Below are 14,670 nucleotides of genomic sequence, written 5' to 3' on the forward strand. Positions count from 1 at the left end.
GTAGAGACTAGATTTCAGCCAGCTACACAGTTTGTGCTCTTTCACCTCGTTCCTACCACCACTAAATGATTCTTTGTGTGTGTTTCTATGACTTATTACATACAGCTTATAATTGCTGATGAGTGTTTGGCCACAAGGGTTCTTCACCCATCGTAGGGCAGAAGCAAGGTGTATCTCAGCTTCACAATTCTAGGGTGACCTGCAACAGCATGTGTCCTCATTCCATTCAGCCCCCTAAGCACTTTATGCCTTTCTTTAGGGCCGTATAATAGGGTGAGTTGTCTGTTCTGGTCTCGTCTGCCTGCCGTCTCTCCTCCTCTCAGCACCAGCCCGCAGTGAGGGCCCTTTCTCATAAAGATGCCTTTGTGAATGTGTTGAATCAGACCGTGCCAGAGTAATTGTGGTCTGTTTATGCTGGAGCTGGGTTAATATTCACAATCTGTGTCTTCTCTATCTTGCTATCAACTGAGATTTTTTTTCTGGTTTGGGTTCATTTTAGCAGATTTAAAGAAACCTTCCGGTTCAAATGCTGCAAAATCCAACCTACCCAAATCTGGACTTCGTCCTCCTGGCTACTCGCGCCTCCCGGCAGCCAAGCTGGCGGCCTTCGGCTTCGTCCGGAGCTCCAGTGTGTCCTCAGTGTCCAGCACCCCGTCAGCGGACAGCGCCCAGCCCGAGCCCAGCCGGCTGGCCAACCGTAAGTGGGGTGGACGGGTGGGCAGGCTTGCATCCCAGACAGGCAGGACCAGCAGAGGGCGAATCGGCGTGTGGGTACAACAGGGTTGCATTTTCTTTGCGTTTAGCTAAGAATTTGGGTTGACTACCTTAATCTACCGTTGTTGGGACTTTAAAAATAATCTGCTGAAGAAAAATAAAAGCCTGTTTGGCACTACCATTTTCTAAGTTATGGGGAGTTAATGTGCCAGAAAAAGACATGAAATATTAGTGGGAAAATCATTTTAGTCACCTGTGATTACCCGTTGTGCCTTCATATTGGTGGAGCACTTGATTTCTATAAGTTAATTAAATGATGTTAAAAATAGGGAAGCCCAGCGGAGCTTCTTCTGGTCTGTGCCCAGGAAGGTCCCTGTTAGCTGAGATGGTGTCACTCCAGGCCTGCTACCTGACACTGGTGTTGTAAGCTGCATTTTAAAGTATGAATTAATAGCGTCCAAGCAGGTCACATCAGCTGCTGTCCCTAAAGAAGACCCAAGGCTGCCCCATTTGGCTGAGCCTTTGAGGGCCAAACCCCATCTCGGCCTCATCGACTTCAAAGTCATTGTTACTGGATCTGAAGCCATGACACCTCAGATGTTGGGTAGTAAGAATTTGCCAGGGAAATCTAAGCGGTTTTCATGTGGAAAGCTGTTTTGAAGGGATTATAGTAGTTGAATCAAGTTGGAATAAGAGATAGAGACAAAGTGAAAGACGGGGAGGGGGAAGGGGAAGAGAGATTGAGAATAAGATTGATTTTGTATTATTTTTTTCAATTTCCCCTCTCCAAGCTTGTTTTTTTCCCTATCCTTTCTCGGCTTTATAGAGCTCATGGGTGGAACATTTGTACCTCTGTAGCTCTAAATTTTAGTCTACCTGGTTATTCCTAAAAGTAACGCATCTCGACGTGTTTGTAAGCATTTCTGAGAGGTTCTTGGTTCACTTGATTTCCTGCAGGTGCTGTGTCTCAGACCTACTTTCATATGGGAATCATTTTAGAAACCCCACTGGAATTAGGGATGGCGTCATGGCACAGTGCCAGTCTCAAATTTGCAAATGCGTAACTCTTATTTTTCGATATGTGTGTGTGTGTTAACAGTCTGAAGGTTTTGAGATAGAGGAGTGACGATTTGTCATCATTTTTAGGAGTGAAATTCTCAGTGGCATGTTTCTGTTTTAGATGGAGCATGAATGATAAAAAATCTCATGTGGTATGTATCTTTCCAAGGAAGGAGTTAAGATTTTGATTTCTTAAAAAAAATTAACCTCAAGGTGACCTGAAGCATGTCCCCATGGCAGCCACTTTTTCAAAAGGAGAGCTGACAGGTGTGGATGGAATAATTCCAGGTGTGCTTAGGGCATTTCTTCTCACCTGTGCTTCAAAGCATACTAGCTAGGGACTCCCTGAGCAACCGGAGATAAGAGCTGTTATGTGCCAGAGAAAATAACTCCTGGTTTAAAGATTTTATAGTAAAAGAAATATTTACTCTATTCAGAATTGTTTTCTGTTTCTAAAATGCAATATGTTAGAATCGGTCTGTAATTATTTGCCGCCTAACTGTATATATAATCTGTCCTTCACCAGTAAATCACAGAAAAACTTCGCCCGTATTTGAATTGATGTCTTAGTGTCGTTAACCATGATGCTTATGCTTGTTATCAGAGTTAAGGTCAAGAAAACTTCTGTTCCTGTTCTTTAGCAAAGAAATGATGCTTTGATGACAAAGATTAAGTAAAATATGAAGCTCTTGGAAGAGCTAAAAGTCCTTAGACAAATCCTAGGAGCAAATGTTGCCAGTTTAGCTCATGGAAACAGCTAACATGATATCAGAGTTGGTTCCTTTTTTTGTTCCTTGTCTTGTCTTTCTTTAGACACTACTTAGGGTTCATTTTAGGAATATTACTATAAAAAGGGTTTGCACCACAGTAAGTAGATGTCTCAAAATCTGAAACATGATTACAATGAGGAACTATTTGCAAATGTGTGACTGATGATTTTAGATACTCACGTGCCTATAAACAGTCTGACAGCATCCATGTGACTGTGAATGCTGTATGGGGGACACTTTTAAGTGATTCAGTATGAACCTACTAGTGTTTTGTGGGCTACCTTGGCTTAGCTGCGACTTTTCTGTGTTGCTTTCCTGGGTCCTGATGGGCAAGTGATGCTGACTGTAGAGGGGGGCCTTGGAGCCCCCTGAGTGCGGGTCTCGGCTGTTCCATTTGGAGTCTGCCCTCCACCCCAGGCTCAGGCTCTGCACGATTCATTCAACCCCGCTGGGCAAGGGCTTCCCAAGGCGAGTGCCCTGCTGTGTTTTCTGACCTTCTCCACGAGGCTTTGTCAGATGGGGCCGACACAGGGAAAGGAATCGTCTGTAGGTCCTTAGAACCTGAGGGTATTTTAGCATCCTGTCCACCCCTGCATTTTATAGCTGAGCAAACTGAGATCAGAATGACATGCTCCCATCCTGGGATGGTATTCTCTTCCTCAGTTTAGTTCTCAAAGCTGCCATGTATGGTAAAGACACACCCATGACGTGAAGTCATTTCTTTCTATTAGTGAAGCAAATCTTAGAGTTGAGTTGCCTTGAGAGGCCCCTCAGGCCCAACTCACCTGTCCCTGCACCACCCCTTCTCAGGTGTGTGTACTCGCTTCAGGTGATGGGGACCCTTCCATCATGTGAAGAAGCCAGCTGTTTGGTGAGCAGCTCGCACGGTGAGGCCGTGCTCCTTGTGGGTTCAGGCTGCCTCCCTGTAATTTCTTGCTATAGCAGCTCAGTTTCTCTGGATTAACACACAACCTTTACCCTCACCGTGCCGCAGGAGATCACCCTCCCTTCACTCCTGTACAGGGTCATCACGTGGAGATCATGAGGTTGGCCCATTTCGAACCTCAAATAAAACTTCAAATGACATTAGGTCGTGACCCACAGCTTTTTTAAGATTGAAAGTGAACAGGAAAAACAGTAATTCTCTACCTTAAAACTTAAATTTAAGCTTAAAATCACAGTATTTGAGCAGGTCTGACCCAACATGTAGCTCATCGTTTTAAAAATTCTCCAATATGCTTCAGGCAATAGAAATTTGGAGAAAAACAATTACAGTGTAATTTAGTGCTGGTAACAAACTATAGCCCAAAGTATACCTAGTTGTCAAATTTACCAGCAGTTAGGTTTATAGACTTGATTTTTCTGGTGGGTAAGGAGGTATAATTTAAAGTTAAAACCTTTGGGGGTGTGTGTGTGTGGGAAGGGAAATAGGAAGACTTAGGGTTTCATGAATTAATCATTAGTGAAAATAGATCATATCACACAAGGATAGAATAATTTATGTGGAGGATGATCTCTCATTGTGGACTCTGAATAACACCTAACCTACTGGCGCTCAAGAAGCAGAAAATATCTATCAGAAAATAACATGAAGAAGGTGGCCTTTGCAGCTGTCCTTTCCAGTTTCTCCTCCTCTTTTTCTCTCTGCGATATTCTCATGTTTTCTTTGTGCGGTGAGCTGAGACCAGAAATCATGAGACAAAGAATTTGAAAGGAGAAATAAAAAAGAAATCTGAAGGGTTTTCTGTTGTTTCTTGTTCTGGTGCAGGGAAGTAGTAGAATGTTTAGAGATGTAGGGATAGAGCTGGATGTGGACAGAGAGACTGACATTGGTATAAATAATCATGATGCATGGATATATGTGCCGACAGCCTTCTAAATGAGTTGGGGTGGAGGCTTCATTTCTGATTAGGGTGATCAGGGAGTTTCTCAGAGGGGATTGTCAGCTGGGCAGTATTTGGGGAGGTAGAGGTGGGCTCTTTCTAGGAGATCCTTTGGGAGGAGCTGTTGGTACATCCAGAATACCTCCAGAAGCTAAGCCTGCTGGTTCATCATGGTGGGGTCTGCCTCCTTGGTGCTGAAGTCCAGTGTTTGAGCTCCCCAGGGTCTGTCCTCAGAATGCATCTATCCCAATGCTGCCATCTTCCCCTCGGTCCTCTTGTCCACAGTTGCAGCTCTTAGCACTTCAGACATGGTACCAAATCCATATCTCCAGCCCCAACTTCCCTCCAGAACTTCTCATCTACATTTCAAATGACCTGTCACATATCTCCAGCTGGGTGACTCAAGTCACCTCAAACTAAACGTTTCCCCCAAAATGAATCTTCCGTTATCTTTTCCAAACTGACGCCGCCTCTCAAAGTTGCTCTATGATGTAATGACATCTATGATCTCCTGTCTACTGAGGTTGGAAATTTTAAAATCAGCCATTACCACTCACCATTTTATTTTTCTTTTTTGCCTTCCTTTGTATTCAGAGATCAAATCTGATCAGTTCTTTCTTACATTTACTCTATCCTCTTCTCCTCATCATCTTTGTTTAAATCTCTGTCATCTAAACTATTCCCAGTACATCCTCACTCTCTAATCCACAAGGCACATGGTCCTAGACAGTTTTCTTTTGAGCCTCTTGTGAATGCTCCATGTGTGCCTGTACTCACTTCCACTGCTTTCCAGAAGTTACAGGTCCTCCGTGAATTGCTTAGCCCCCTTCTCACCTTTCCCTCACCCAGTCCCCTGACATATACCCTCAACCACACAACGAGAGCTGTTCACATTTTTCTCTGAGGGCTTTGTGCTTTCCTGCCTTTGGGTCTTGGTTTAAACTATTCATTTCTAGAATGCTCTCCCCTCCCACAGATCTCTCGGTGGATTCAGTCATTTTCAGTGCGATTCAAATACCATTTCCTCTAAGAAGCCTTCCTTCATCTGTGAACCTGAAGTGGTCCTTTCTCCTAGGAACTCCCACTGCCCCTTGCTTGTATCACTTTTGTGGCTTATCACTTACCATCTTGGTGTAGTTTTTTGTTTTTATGTCCTGTCTCCCCTGTGGATTCTCAGCTCTTTGAGGATACAGGGTATGTCTCTTAATAATTTTAGCATACCTCACACTACCTAGCGTGGGCTTTCCACTAGTAGAATTTCAAGAGAAGTTCTCTCCCAGTGGAAAGATTTTCTCTTATGTGAGGGTATAGAACAAGAGAGACTTTTTTTTTTTTTTTTTTTTTTGCGGTACGCTGGCCTCTCACAGCTGTGGCCTCTCCCGTTGTGGAGCACAGGCTCCGGACGCGCAGGCTCAGCGGCCATGGCTCACGGGCCCAGCCACTCCGTGGCATGTGGGATCTTCCCGGACCGGGGCACGAACCCGTGTCCCCTGCATTGGCAGGCAGACTCTCAACCACTGCGCCACCAGGGAAGCCCAAGAGAGACTTTTGAGAGAGGAAGTTGGGCAACTTTCAGAAGTATTTTGTACCAGGAATACATTTTCAGTCTATTAGGACTTTCACAGGTCTTGATGGTTGAAGTTCCATCACTGTGGTTCTCACACTTTTCTAAATTATCTCAATTATCTCTAAAATGTTGCTTGCATTGACTGTGGTGTACCCATAGATAATTTATACAACTCAAAGCATGGAAAAGATAATAGGTTATTTGTAGTATAATTATATTCAGCGCTAAATCGTTATGTGGACTGACCTACTAGTCTCACAGATGTCCAAGATCTTATATATCTCCTTGCATGTAATTAGCTATTTTAAAAGAATTAGGCTAAAACCCAACTGTTGAAGCTGTTCATGAGAGAATTTCAAAGTTTCCAATTAGTTTCCAATTAGACATCTCAATTTAGAGAGACTGGATATTCTCATTAAATTCTAGAGCTTTAGTTCTTATTTTCATACTTAAAATAAATAGGTAGGTGGTCTTTTAATTATTGAATAAAATTTGAGTTCTGGAGATAATGATCTGAAGTGGAAATCACTAACCATTTTGGAAGTTAGTCAGTGAAAGTAAAGGTGAATATGAAAGCTTTTTGCAGTGTTCATTTCAGTGTTTATGCTTATGAACGCTATAGAACTCTTCTACATACATAACATGTTTGATTTTCTGTAACTGACATGCATTCTAAATAAGATAAGAGGGCTTCCCTGGTGGTGCAGTGGTTAGGAATCCACCTGCCAATGCAGGAGACACGGGTTCCGGCCCTGGTCCATGAGGATCCCACCTTCTGGGGAGCAACGAAGCCCGTGTGCCACAACTACCGAGCCTGCACTCTAGAGCCTGCAAGCCACAACTACTGAAGCCTGCGGGCCTAGAGCCGGTGCTCCGCAACAAGAGAAGCCACAGCAACTAGAAGCCCGCGCACTGAAGCGAAGAGTAGCCCCCGCGTGCAGCAACGAAGACCTGACGCAGCCAAAAATAAATAAATAAAAATAAATAAATGAGAGTCGACAAGAAGCATTATTAATAACTCCTACTGAAACAGCCATCAACCTGTCTCATGTTCCATTGGCGAAGAGGGAGTCCTTTTTTATTCATGGAAAAAGGAGCTGAACGGGACCTGTGAGGTTAAATTTCAGAGAAGCTATCGCCTATTTGAGATTGAGCCTATTGATGTCCTTGTACATTCCTTTTCAAAACACTCGGACACCGATCACGACTACCCAGAGATGAGATTAGAGCGTAAATGTGTTTTGTTTTGTTTAGAAGAAAACTGACCGTTAAATGGTTGAAAGTAAGATAACCTGAAATTAGGGTGATAATAGTTTTATATGTAGTAAACGTAATGTCTAATTGAACTGCCTCATTTGGGGGGCTTGTGTTGTTTTGTGAAGATCGGGTTGTCCACTTGCCCTTCCCCAATCCTGCAGTCTTGCAACATCTGTTACGTGGTGAGCATGGAACTCAGTGCTGGGGCCAGGACACCCTGTGAAGTTAGTGTCTGGTGGGGAGGTGGGGTATCCAAGTGCATCCTGCAGGGAGCTGTGAGGGGGCTGTGGCTGAAGATGGCACAGCGTTGGGGAGGGGTGAGGGGAGGAGGAACCCGAAGGGCGGAGCACCTGCCCGTCCTGACCCCACGCCCCTCAAGTCCCCTTGGGCTGTCTCAGCCCTACTGCGTTATATCTTCAGATCTAATTATTCCACTCTGCTTCTAGGTAATGACAGATGTTCTGGATTTGCTGTAAAATAATCCAGCAAAGAAAAGAACAAAACAAAACTGGAGGGGGGGCAGTATAGATAAGGAAAGTTAGGCAAAAGTTTGATAATCCTTGAAGCTGGATGATGGAACTCTGAGGGTTCATTGCATTATTTACTTCCTGGTTTGGGGTTTTTTTTTTTTTTTTTTGTATGTTTGAAAATTTCCATTTTCATTTAACCTTCCGTGGAAGAAGGTTACAATCCCATCTTCTCTCTGTATTGGTTTTCCTTTCTTAAGAGTCGGTATATTCTTGTCCTGCCCCTAGGTTCTTCAGAATCTTTTTTTTTTTTTACATTCCAAGCATAGCACGGGGAGATCAGCACCGAACCTAGAGGGGTGGGATAGGGAGGGTGGGAGGGAGACGCAAGAGGGAGGGGATATGGGGATATATGTATATGTATAGCTGATTCACTTTATTATAAAGCTGAAACTAACACACCATTGTAAAGCAATTATACTCCAATAAAGATGTTAAAAAATATAAATAAATAAAATTAAGTGACATCCTTAAAAAAAAAGAGTCAGTATAGCATATAGTGGTGAAGAATGTGGTCTCCGGAGGTGCACTGCTGGGTTTCCATTCTGCCTCTGCCACTAGCTAGTTCTGTGACTTTGGGCAAGTCACTTACTCTCTCTGTGCCTCTACTTTCTCATTGTAAAATAATAATAATATTACTACTAATAAATAATGTCAAAAGCCGCTGTAGGATTGATGAGAACATTAAATGGAATTCATGTATGCACAATAATGATAATAATGTTCCAGTGGCTGTTTCCACCCATTTCCCACATGCAGAAAGTTTTCTCTTGGGAGGGATTTAAAAGCTCAGATGATAAAATGCCGTGGTGGGTTAACCATGTCTGGTGCGGGGTGAGGAAACTGGTATTGATAATGTCTAGGTCAGGGAGTCCACGTTCACTCCATTTCACCGTTGTTATCATCAACTCTCTCATGTACGGTGAATGCCTTTCTGAGCGTTAAACTAAAACATGTATCATTCATGAAACCGTAAGGTGGCAGTTCTAGAAGTTAATCTCTTGATTTTCGTGGGCGTCTCTTACTTTTGGTCTCTAAGCTTGTGGTTGTTTGGATATTTATAAAACATAGGCAGGGCAAGTCATGTTTTTATCTCTTTATCTAAAAGGGCTCTGCCATGCCTTTAGCATGTTATCATTTAAGAGAATACATTCAGTTGGGCTCCCTTTAAATGAAATGTATTTATGCAAGGTGACTAACACATAGCACATTAATCTAAGCTGATGGCTTTTAAAACCTCTGCTCAAGATAGAAACTGAGAGTTGGATCTGATTTTTATTTCTGTGCCTCTAATGTCTGCAGGAAAAAACGGGAACATTTGATTTTGCAGTGTGAAAAGGGTTTCACACAGCTTCTCATTTTGCTAGAGTCTAATTTCCATTGTACTAGGGTTTTACTCTGTCGGATATCTCAGCCTGATTTGGGTGGGTGGGGAAAAGAGAATAGTGAGAACAAAAACCAAAATAAGCTCCTGATTTTCTCTGGAAATGAGGAAGTCAAACACATGCCACTGGTGGATTTAAATACCTATTTCCCTGGTATCTGTAATTAGGTAATTTAAAGTATTCTTTGTAAGGAAAAAAACAGAATCATTTTCACTGAATCTTGCTGTTAATTTTCCCAGTGATTCCCACACATTCAATTCTTTCTTTTTTTCCTTTCTTTGCTTCCTTCATACACTCACATCAGAATGAGTTCTTCTGGGTGTTATTCGGTGTTGCCTGTAAGTGAAAATATTTTCTTTATTGCTTAAGTAACACCTAGTTTATCCATTTTGAATCAGATATGTGAACAAAACTGTTAGAAATCACATAGCCCTTCAAAAGGTTAATAGTGCCGTATTCTTGCATGTTTTAGCACATTCAAGATATTTTATGAAGAAAGGGTACTTTGAACTATGAACTGAGAGAAGAAATATGCCACACTTGCATGCATAATATGTAATAAAATCAGCATTTATGGTAATAGAATAATCTTTGGGAAGGCCAGTTAACCTCAGTGGACTCAGATTTTTATTATAAAAGTTGGAAGGTATCGAATTAAATGAATTGACCGCTTTTGGCTCTCAGAGCTGGGATCTTGTGGCTGAATTCTATAAATGTATGGAATCATTTATGGTTCTTAAGTGGTGAATAATCAGAATTGTATTTGAGAAACATTAATATGGTCATGTAAGTTAATTAGTTTGGAGAAGAGAGACAGAGAATGAGAGGTCTTAGTTCTGCCAAAATTAGGGATTCTTCCCGTCTTGGCCTGACCTTATTTTGTTATTCTTCTCCTGTCATATGAGATGGACACTAACAGACAGAGAACAGCTCAAAGGTTTTACTGCCCTGATTTTTTCCTCTAAAATACAGAGGTATGAGGTTCTTAGAAGTCACCTTCTTGCTCCGGCCCTTTGCCTAATGCTGGGCATCTTGGATTATTGGTCCAGCATCAGAACAGAGACAGGGAGGTGCATGACTTCCAGACTCATATTGACTTCTCCCGGGAACTTGACCAACAGTACATGCTTTCTTGTATTGCTGTAATACGCACAGTCTATCATCTGGGAAGGTTCATAGAGATCCTTGCAGGGTCTTCCTTAAGGCAGCAGATGGGGCAGCACAGATCAATAATTCCTTTTGCTTTTGATGAGAAAGAAAATCAATTAATGGTGATGTCAGAGGGTTCTTTGGCTCCCATAACAGGCAGCAACTGGGAGGCGCGGGTTGGTGGGAGCCTGAAGTAGGTGTCAGCAGTGGGCACGGAAAGAAAGGACCAGATGGAAAAGTGTCAGGACCGAGAGGGCGAGAGCGCCTGAGAGGGTGGGGTGACAGGAAGGGTGAGGGGGCCACTCACAGAACTGGGGGTGCAGGAGGAGGAGTGGGTGTGTGGGGCTCTGGTCTGTTGAGTCCCAGAAAAGCATTCATATGAATACATCCGGCAGCTGTACAGAAATGCTGGACTGCAGCGAAGGAAGAGCAGCCATGGAAAATAGGTGGAGCCCTGACTGACATCACTGGGGGAGTGCATGTAGGACGGGATGGGAAGAGGGATGAGGACAGGTTCTGCAGGACGTGTCCGTCTAGGTGGGGAGCAGGGCAGACACAACTAGAGAAGGCGTGGTCAGCGAGGGGTGCGGGGAACCTCTGGAAAGCCCAGGGAGGAGAGAGATTCGTGGAGAGGAGGTGGGTGGTCAACGCCATCTGTGCTGTGGAGGCGAACTTTCCATACTGAGCAAGATGGGTCTGCTGACTTAACGATTAGGAAGTCAGTGGTCACCTTGAAGATAGTTTGAACAAAATGCATGAAGGCAGAAATCAGGTTACAAGAGGGTAAGGAAGGTGAAGGTAGAGAACATAGATTAATGTTAAGAATTTGATGGAGGAAAGGGAAAGGGTGGTAGCTTAGCAGAGGAGCAGGGAAAGTTGTTTTGTGTTTGTGTTTGGTTCGCGTTTTTTTTTTAGCACGCGTAAGAATGCTTCTGATCCGAGAGGAGGTATCCAGTAGTGAAGGAGAGATGAAGACGAAGATAAGATGAAAGCAAGTGCGGGTAATAGATGGACCCGTTCCCGGAGCACGTAGGAGTGATGTCAGATACAAGTGGAAAGGGCACCAGTCAGGAAGGGATGAAGGGTGAATGTAGAGATACGCTGGAGAGAAGGAAAAGAGGCTGAGAGAGCTCACATTAGGAGCCTCATTTGTCCTAGGTAATTAAAAAGTAGGGCTTTTGTAAAGAGCACACATGATGGAGTTGGGATTTCATAGAGTAGAAAGGCACGTGGTGGTTACCTAGAGCAAAACAATGAGTCATAAGAGGTGACAGAGAACTAGAGAGCTGCATGAAGGCCAGCTTGAGGTTGGAGAACATGACTTTGTATGGGAGACGGTCGGCTCCATTTTAGGACTGTCCCCGGTGATGTGAGGGTCCCGCTCTCTCTGCTCTTGTCCCCGTCGTACTGTAAGTTAGAGCAGTTCAAATCTCAGAGTGAATAATGTTTCTCGGGAGCTTTGAATCAGCTGATATTTAGATACAGCTCCATCGAGGCAGAGGTGCTGGTTGAAGAGGGAGGAGGGAGCCCCGAGTCCGCTCTACCTTTCCCCTTGCCTGTTGCATCCCACTGTACCAACCCCTAAGAAATCCATGGAGCACAATTGGAAATCACTGGTTTTTGTGGCAAGTATGTCTAGTTGGCTCAAGAACTGGAGACAGAATTCACTACTGTGGACGAAAGGGTAAAATCCTCTTCTAAAATACAAAGTCCTAATTACCACTGCCGAGAAAGGCATTTCCTACTTGCTGGTTTGTCATAGGGTCCCGTGTGTCTCTAGAGCATCACTGTCTAGTAGAACATTCTGGGATGATGATGTGCTTCGTATCTGTGCTCCTGGAAAAGTAACCACTGGTCACATGGGGCTACTGAGCCATTGAGACGGGGCTCGTGTAACTGAGGAACTAACTTCTAAATTTTATTTAATTTTAATGACTTTAAATCTGAGTAGCCGTATGTGTCCAGGGGCTACCCTATTGGATAACACAATTCCAGATTTATTATCAGTTTGGAATTTCTGAAAGATATAATAATACTGACCATAACATCTGTAAGGTGCATAGTGGTGGGTATTTTTTCCTCTGCGTGAAGACATCCCACATGAATCCTTGAAGACTAAAGCTTTGGACTCCTGGGTTGGTGACATCGAACTAATGAAGATCCCATATTGATCCCTTTAATGTCTTGTTACAGGGCTTAGGGCTGGGGAGAACCTTCTAAACCCATAGGTGCTACCTCTCTCCCTCACTGGCTGCTTTATAAGTTCATACCATTGGTCATAAGCCTAGGTCATAGAAGCTGGAATAAATCATCCAGAGTGACGGCACTCAGAGCCATTTTCTTCATATATAAGAAAAGCAGAGTACATGTAATTGAACGTTTTGTTTAAGATACCTTCATGGGGTGTAAATATAACAACTTAAGCCCATTCTATCTAGGCAGAGTTGGACAGTATCCAAACTAAAAGGAAAAAGTGGGGTTGGGGGAGAGAGAAATACATGAAATCAAAGGAAAGCTGCAGGGGGAGGGCAGGGAAGGGAAGTGAGGGGAATGAGGTGCAGGTGGTGACGTATCTGTGGTGGGAAGTAACCAAGAAGAGAATAAGGAGTCATGAGGGCTCCATCAGCCTCTTCCTGGTTTTCTTTTTTTTTTTTTGCGTTATGCGGGCCTCTCCCCGCCGTGGCCTCTCCCGTTGCGGAGCACAGGCTCCGGACGCGCAGGCTCAGCGGCCATGGCTCACAGGCCCAGCCACTCCGCGGCACATGGGATCTTCCCGGACCGGGCCACGAACCCGTCTCCCCTGCATCGGCAGGCCGACTCTCAACCACTGTGCCACCAGGGAAGCCCTGTCTTTACTGTTTTAACGTGTAGATAGCTGTGAATAACGCGAACAACTGAGCACACACTCGGGCGTAGGTAAGCGTGAGCCCACCTCCCGCAAGCCCACCTCCACGCCTGGCTGGCTGACCCCAGTGTCGCTACGCGGGGTCTGCATGGGGTTCAGTTCAGAGATCTGCTTGTCAAGCAGGTCAGGACTTCGTGAAGATGCTAGGGGTACGTGAGAATAATTAAACCCGTGTGATAGAATTAGATGCACTTACTATGTATTATTTTTACCCTAAATATATGCAGTCCATTTAGATTGTAAGTGGTAGGTTCTGACCTAAAGGTCTAGTTCTTCCTCCCTAAGGAACTGGTGAGAACCTTCTCCCAGTACAGCTAAGATGCTGCTATGTCACTTTCATATAACAGGCCTTAGTCTGTGGTTCCATTTACGTGCTAATTTCAAGTTGACCCCAAGGGAAGAGTTTTGTCACAGTCTTGGTAAGGAGGGTTACTACTTCCCATAAGTTCCAGAAAATTCCCTCACTCCATTTTCTTTTCCACATGAGAGCACTTCTTCACTGTGCCCATGATGTTTTCTGTAATTTGAGTGCTTTGTTCTTTTTTTTAAAAATTTTTATCAGAGTATAGTTGATTTACAATGTTGTATTAGTTTCAGGTGCACAGCAAAGTGAATCAGCTATGCATATACATATGTATAGATTCTTTCCCCATATAGGTCATTACAGAGTATTGAGTAGAGTTCCCTGTGCTATGTAGTAGGTCCTTATTAGTTATCTATTTTATATATAGTACTGTGTATACGTCAATCCCAGTCTCCCAATTAATCCCTCCCCGCTTCCACCCTGGTAACTGTAAGTTAGTTTTCTACATCTGTGTGGAGTGCTTTGTCCTTTTTCTGTGTATTGGGGTTCCTGAGGGCAAAGAATGAGATGCTTCACAACCGTTTTTCTTAGGTTTTCTTTAACATGGGTCATGGATTTCTCCAGCAGAGACGTGGATGCTGGACCCACAGATTTTGCATCTCCCTGCCTGCTGCCCCGGGAGGGACTTGGGTTGAGCACACGCTGCCCTGGCCTGAGCAGGCAAGGGCCACCATTGTTGCCACTGGTGTGGCAGCGGAGGGCCACCTGCAGCTCTCAGAGCCGCGGGAGGGTTGCCCTGCTCTCTTGCACCTCTGCTGGTCCCTCTGCCACACCCTCTCGTCAGCCTTTAGGGTTGGCTCCTACATTGTGACAGCAGCTATGCAGGGATTCTCCTGCCTTCCTGTACGTGTGACGTGTGTGTGTGTGTGTGTGTGTGTGTGTGTGTGTGGTTTGGACGTATGTGTGTATGCATACGACCTTACTACAGCTTTGCCAAAAGTCACAATGAAGTCTCCCCACCTCCACCTCTTGCCCTTGCCACAAATAAATGTGATGGGAAACGGCCACCCCAGCATCTCCTACCATGGCCCCTGTCACAGAAATCCAAGGCTCGAATCTTTTCCCTAGCACTCTTTGTTAGAAACTGTGT

At 44.2% G+C, this 14,670-nt stretch overlaps 1 protein-coding gene across 3 annotated transcripts in view; it reads left to right on the forward strand.

Annotated features, from left to right (window-relative positions):
* Nucleotides 1-14,670, forward strand: part of MTUS2 (microtubule associated scaffold protein 2) — a 323,316-nt gene that overhangs the window by 38,964 nt on the left and 269,682 nt on the right. Inside the window, exon 3 of one of the 3 annotated variants that reach the window (XM_060080136.1) lies at nt 500-697. The exons of 1 other annotated variant lie outside the window; for it this stretch is intronic. In XM_060080136.1, the coding sequence (XP_059936119.1) occupies nt 500-697 (198 nt within the window). The remainder of the gene's footprint in view (nt 1-499; nt 698-14,670) is intronic. One more of the 3 variants, XM_060080134.1, reaches the window with a different exon arrangement.

The sequence above is a fragment of the Mesoplodon densirostris genome, chromosome 17 (genome assembly GCF_025265405.1).
Source record: "Mesoplodon densirostris isolate mMesDen1 chromosome 17, mMesDen1 primary haplotype, whole genome shotgun sequence".
NCBI classification, from domain to species: domain Eukaryota; kingdom Metazoa; phylum Chordata; class Mammalia; order Artiodactyla; family Ziphiidae; genus Mesoplodon; species Mesoplodon densirostris.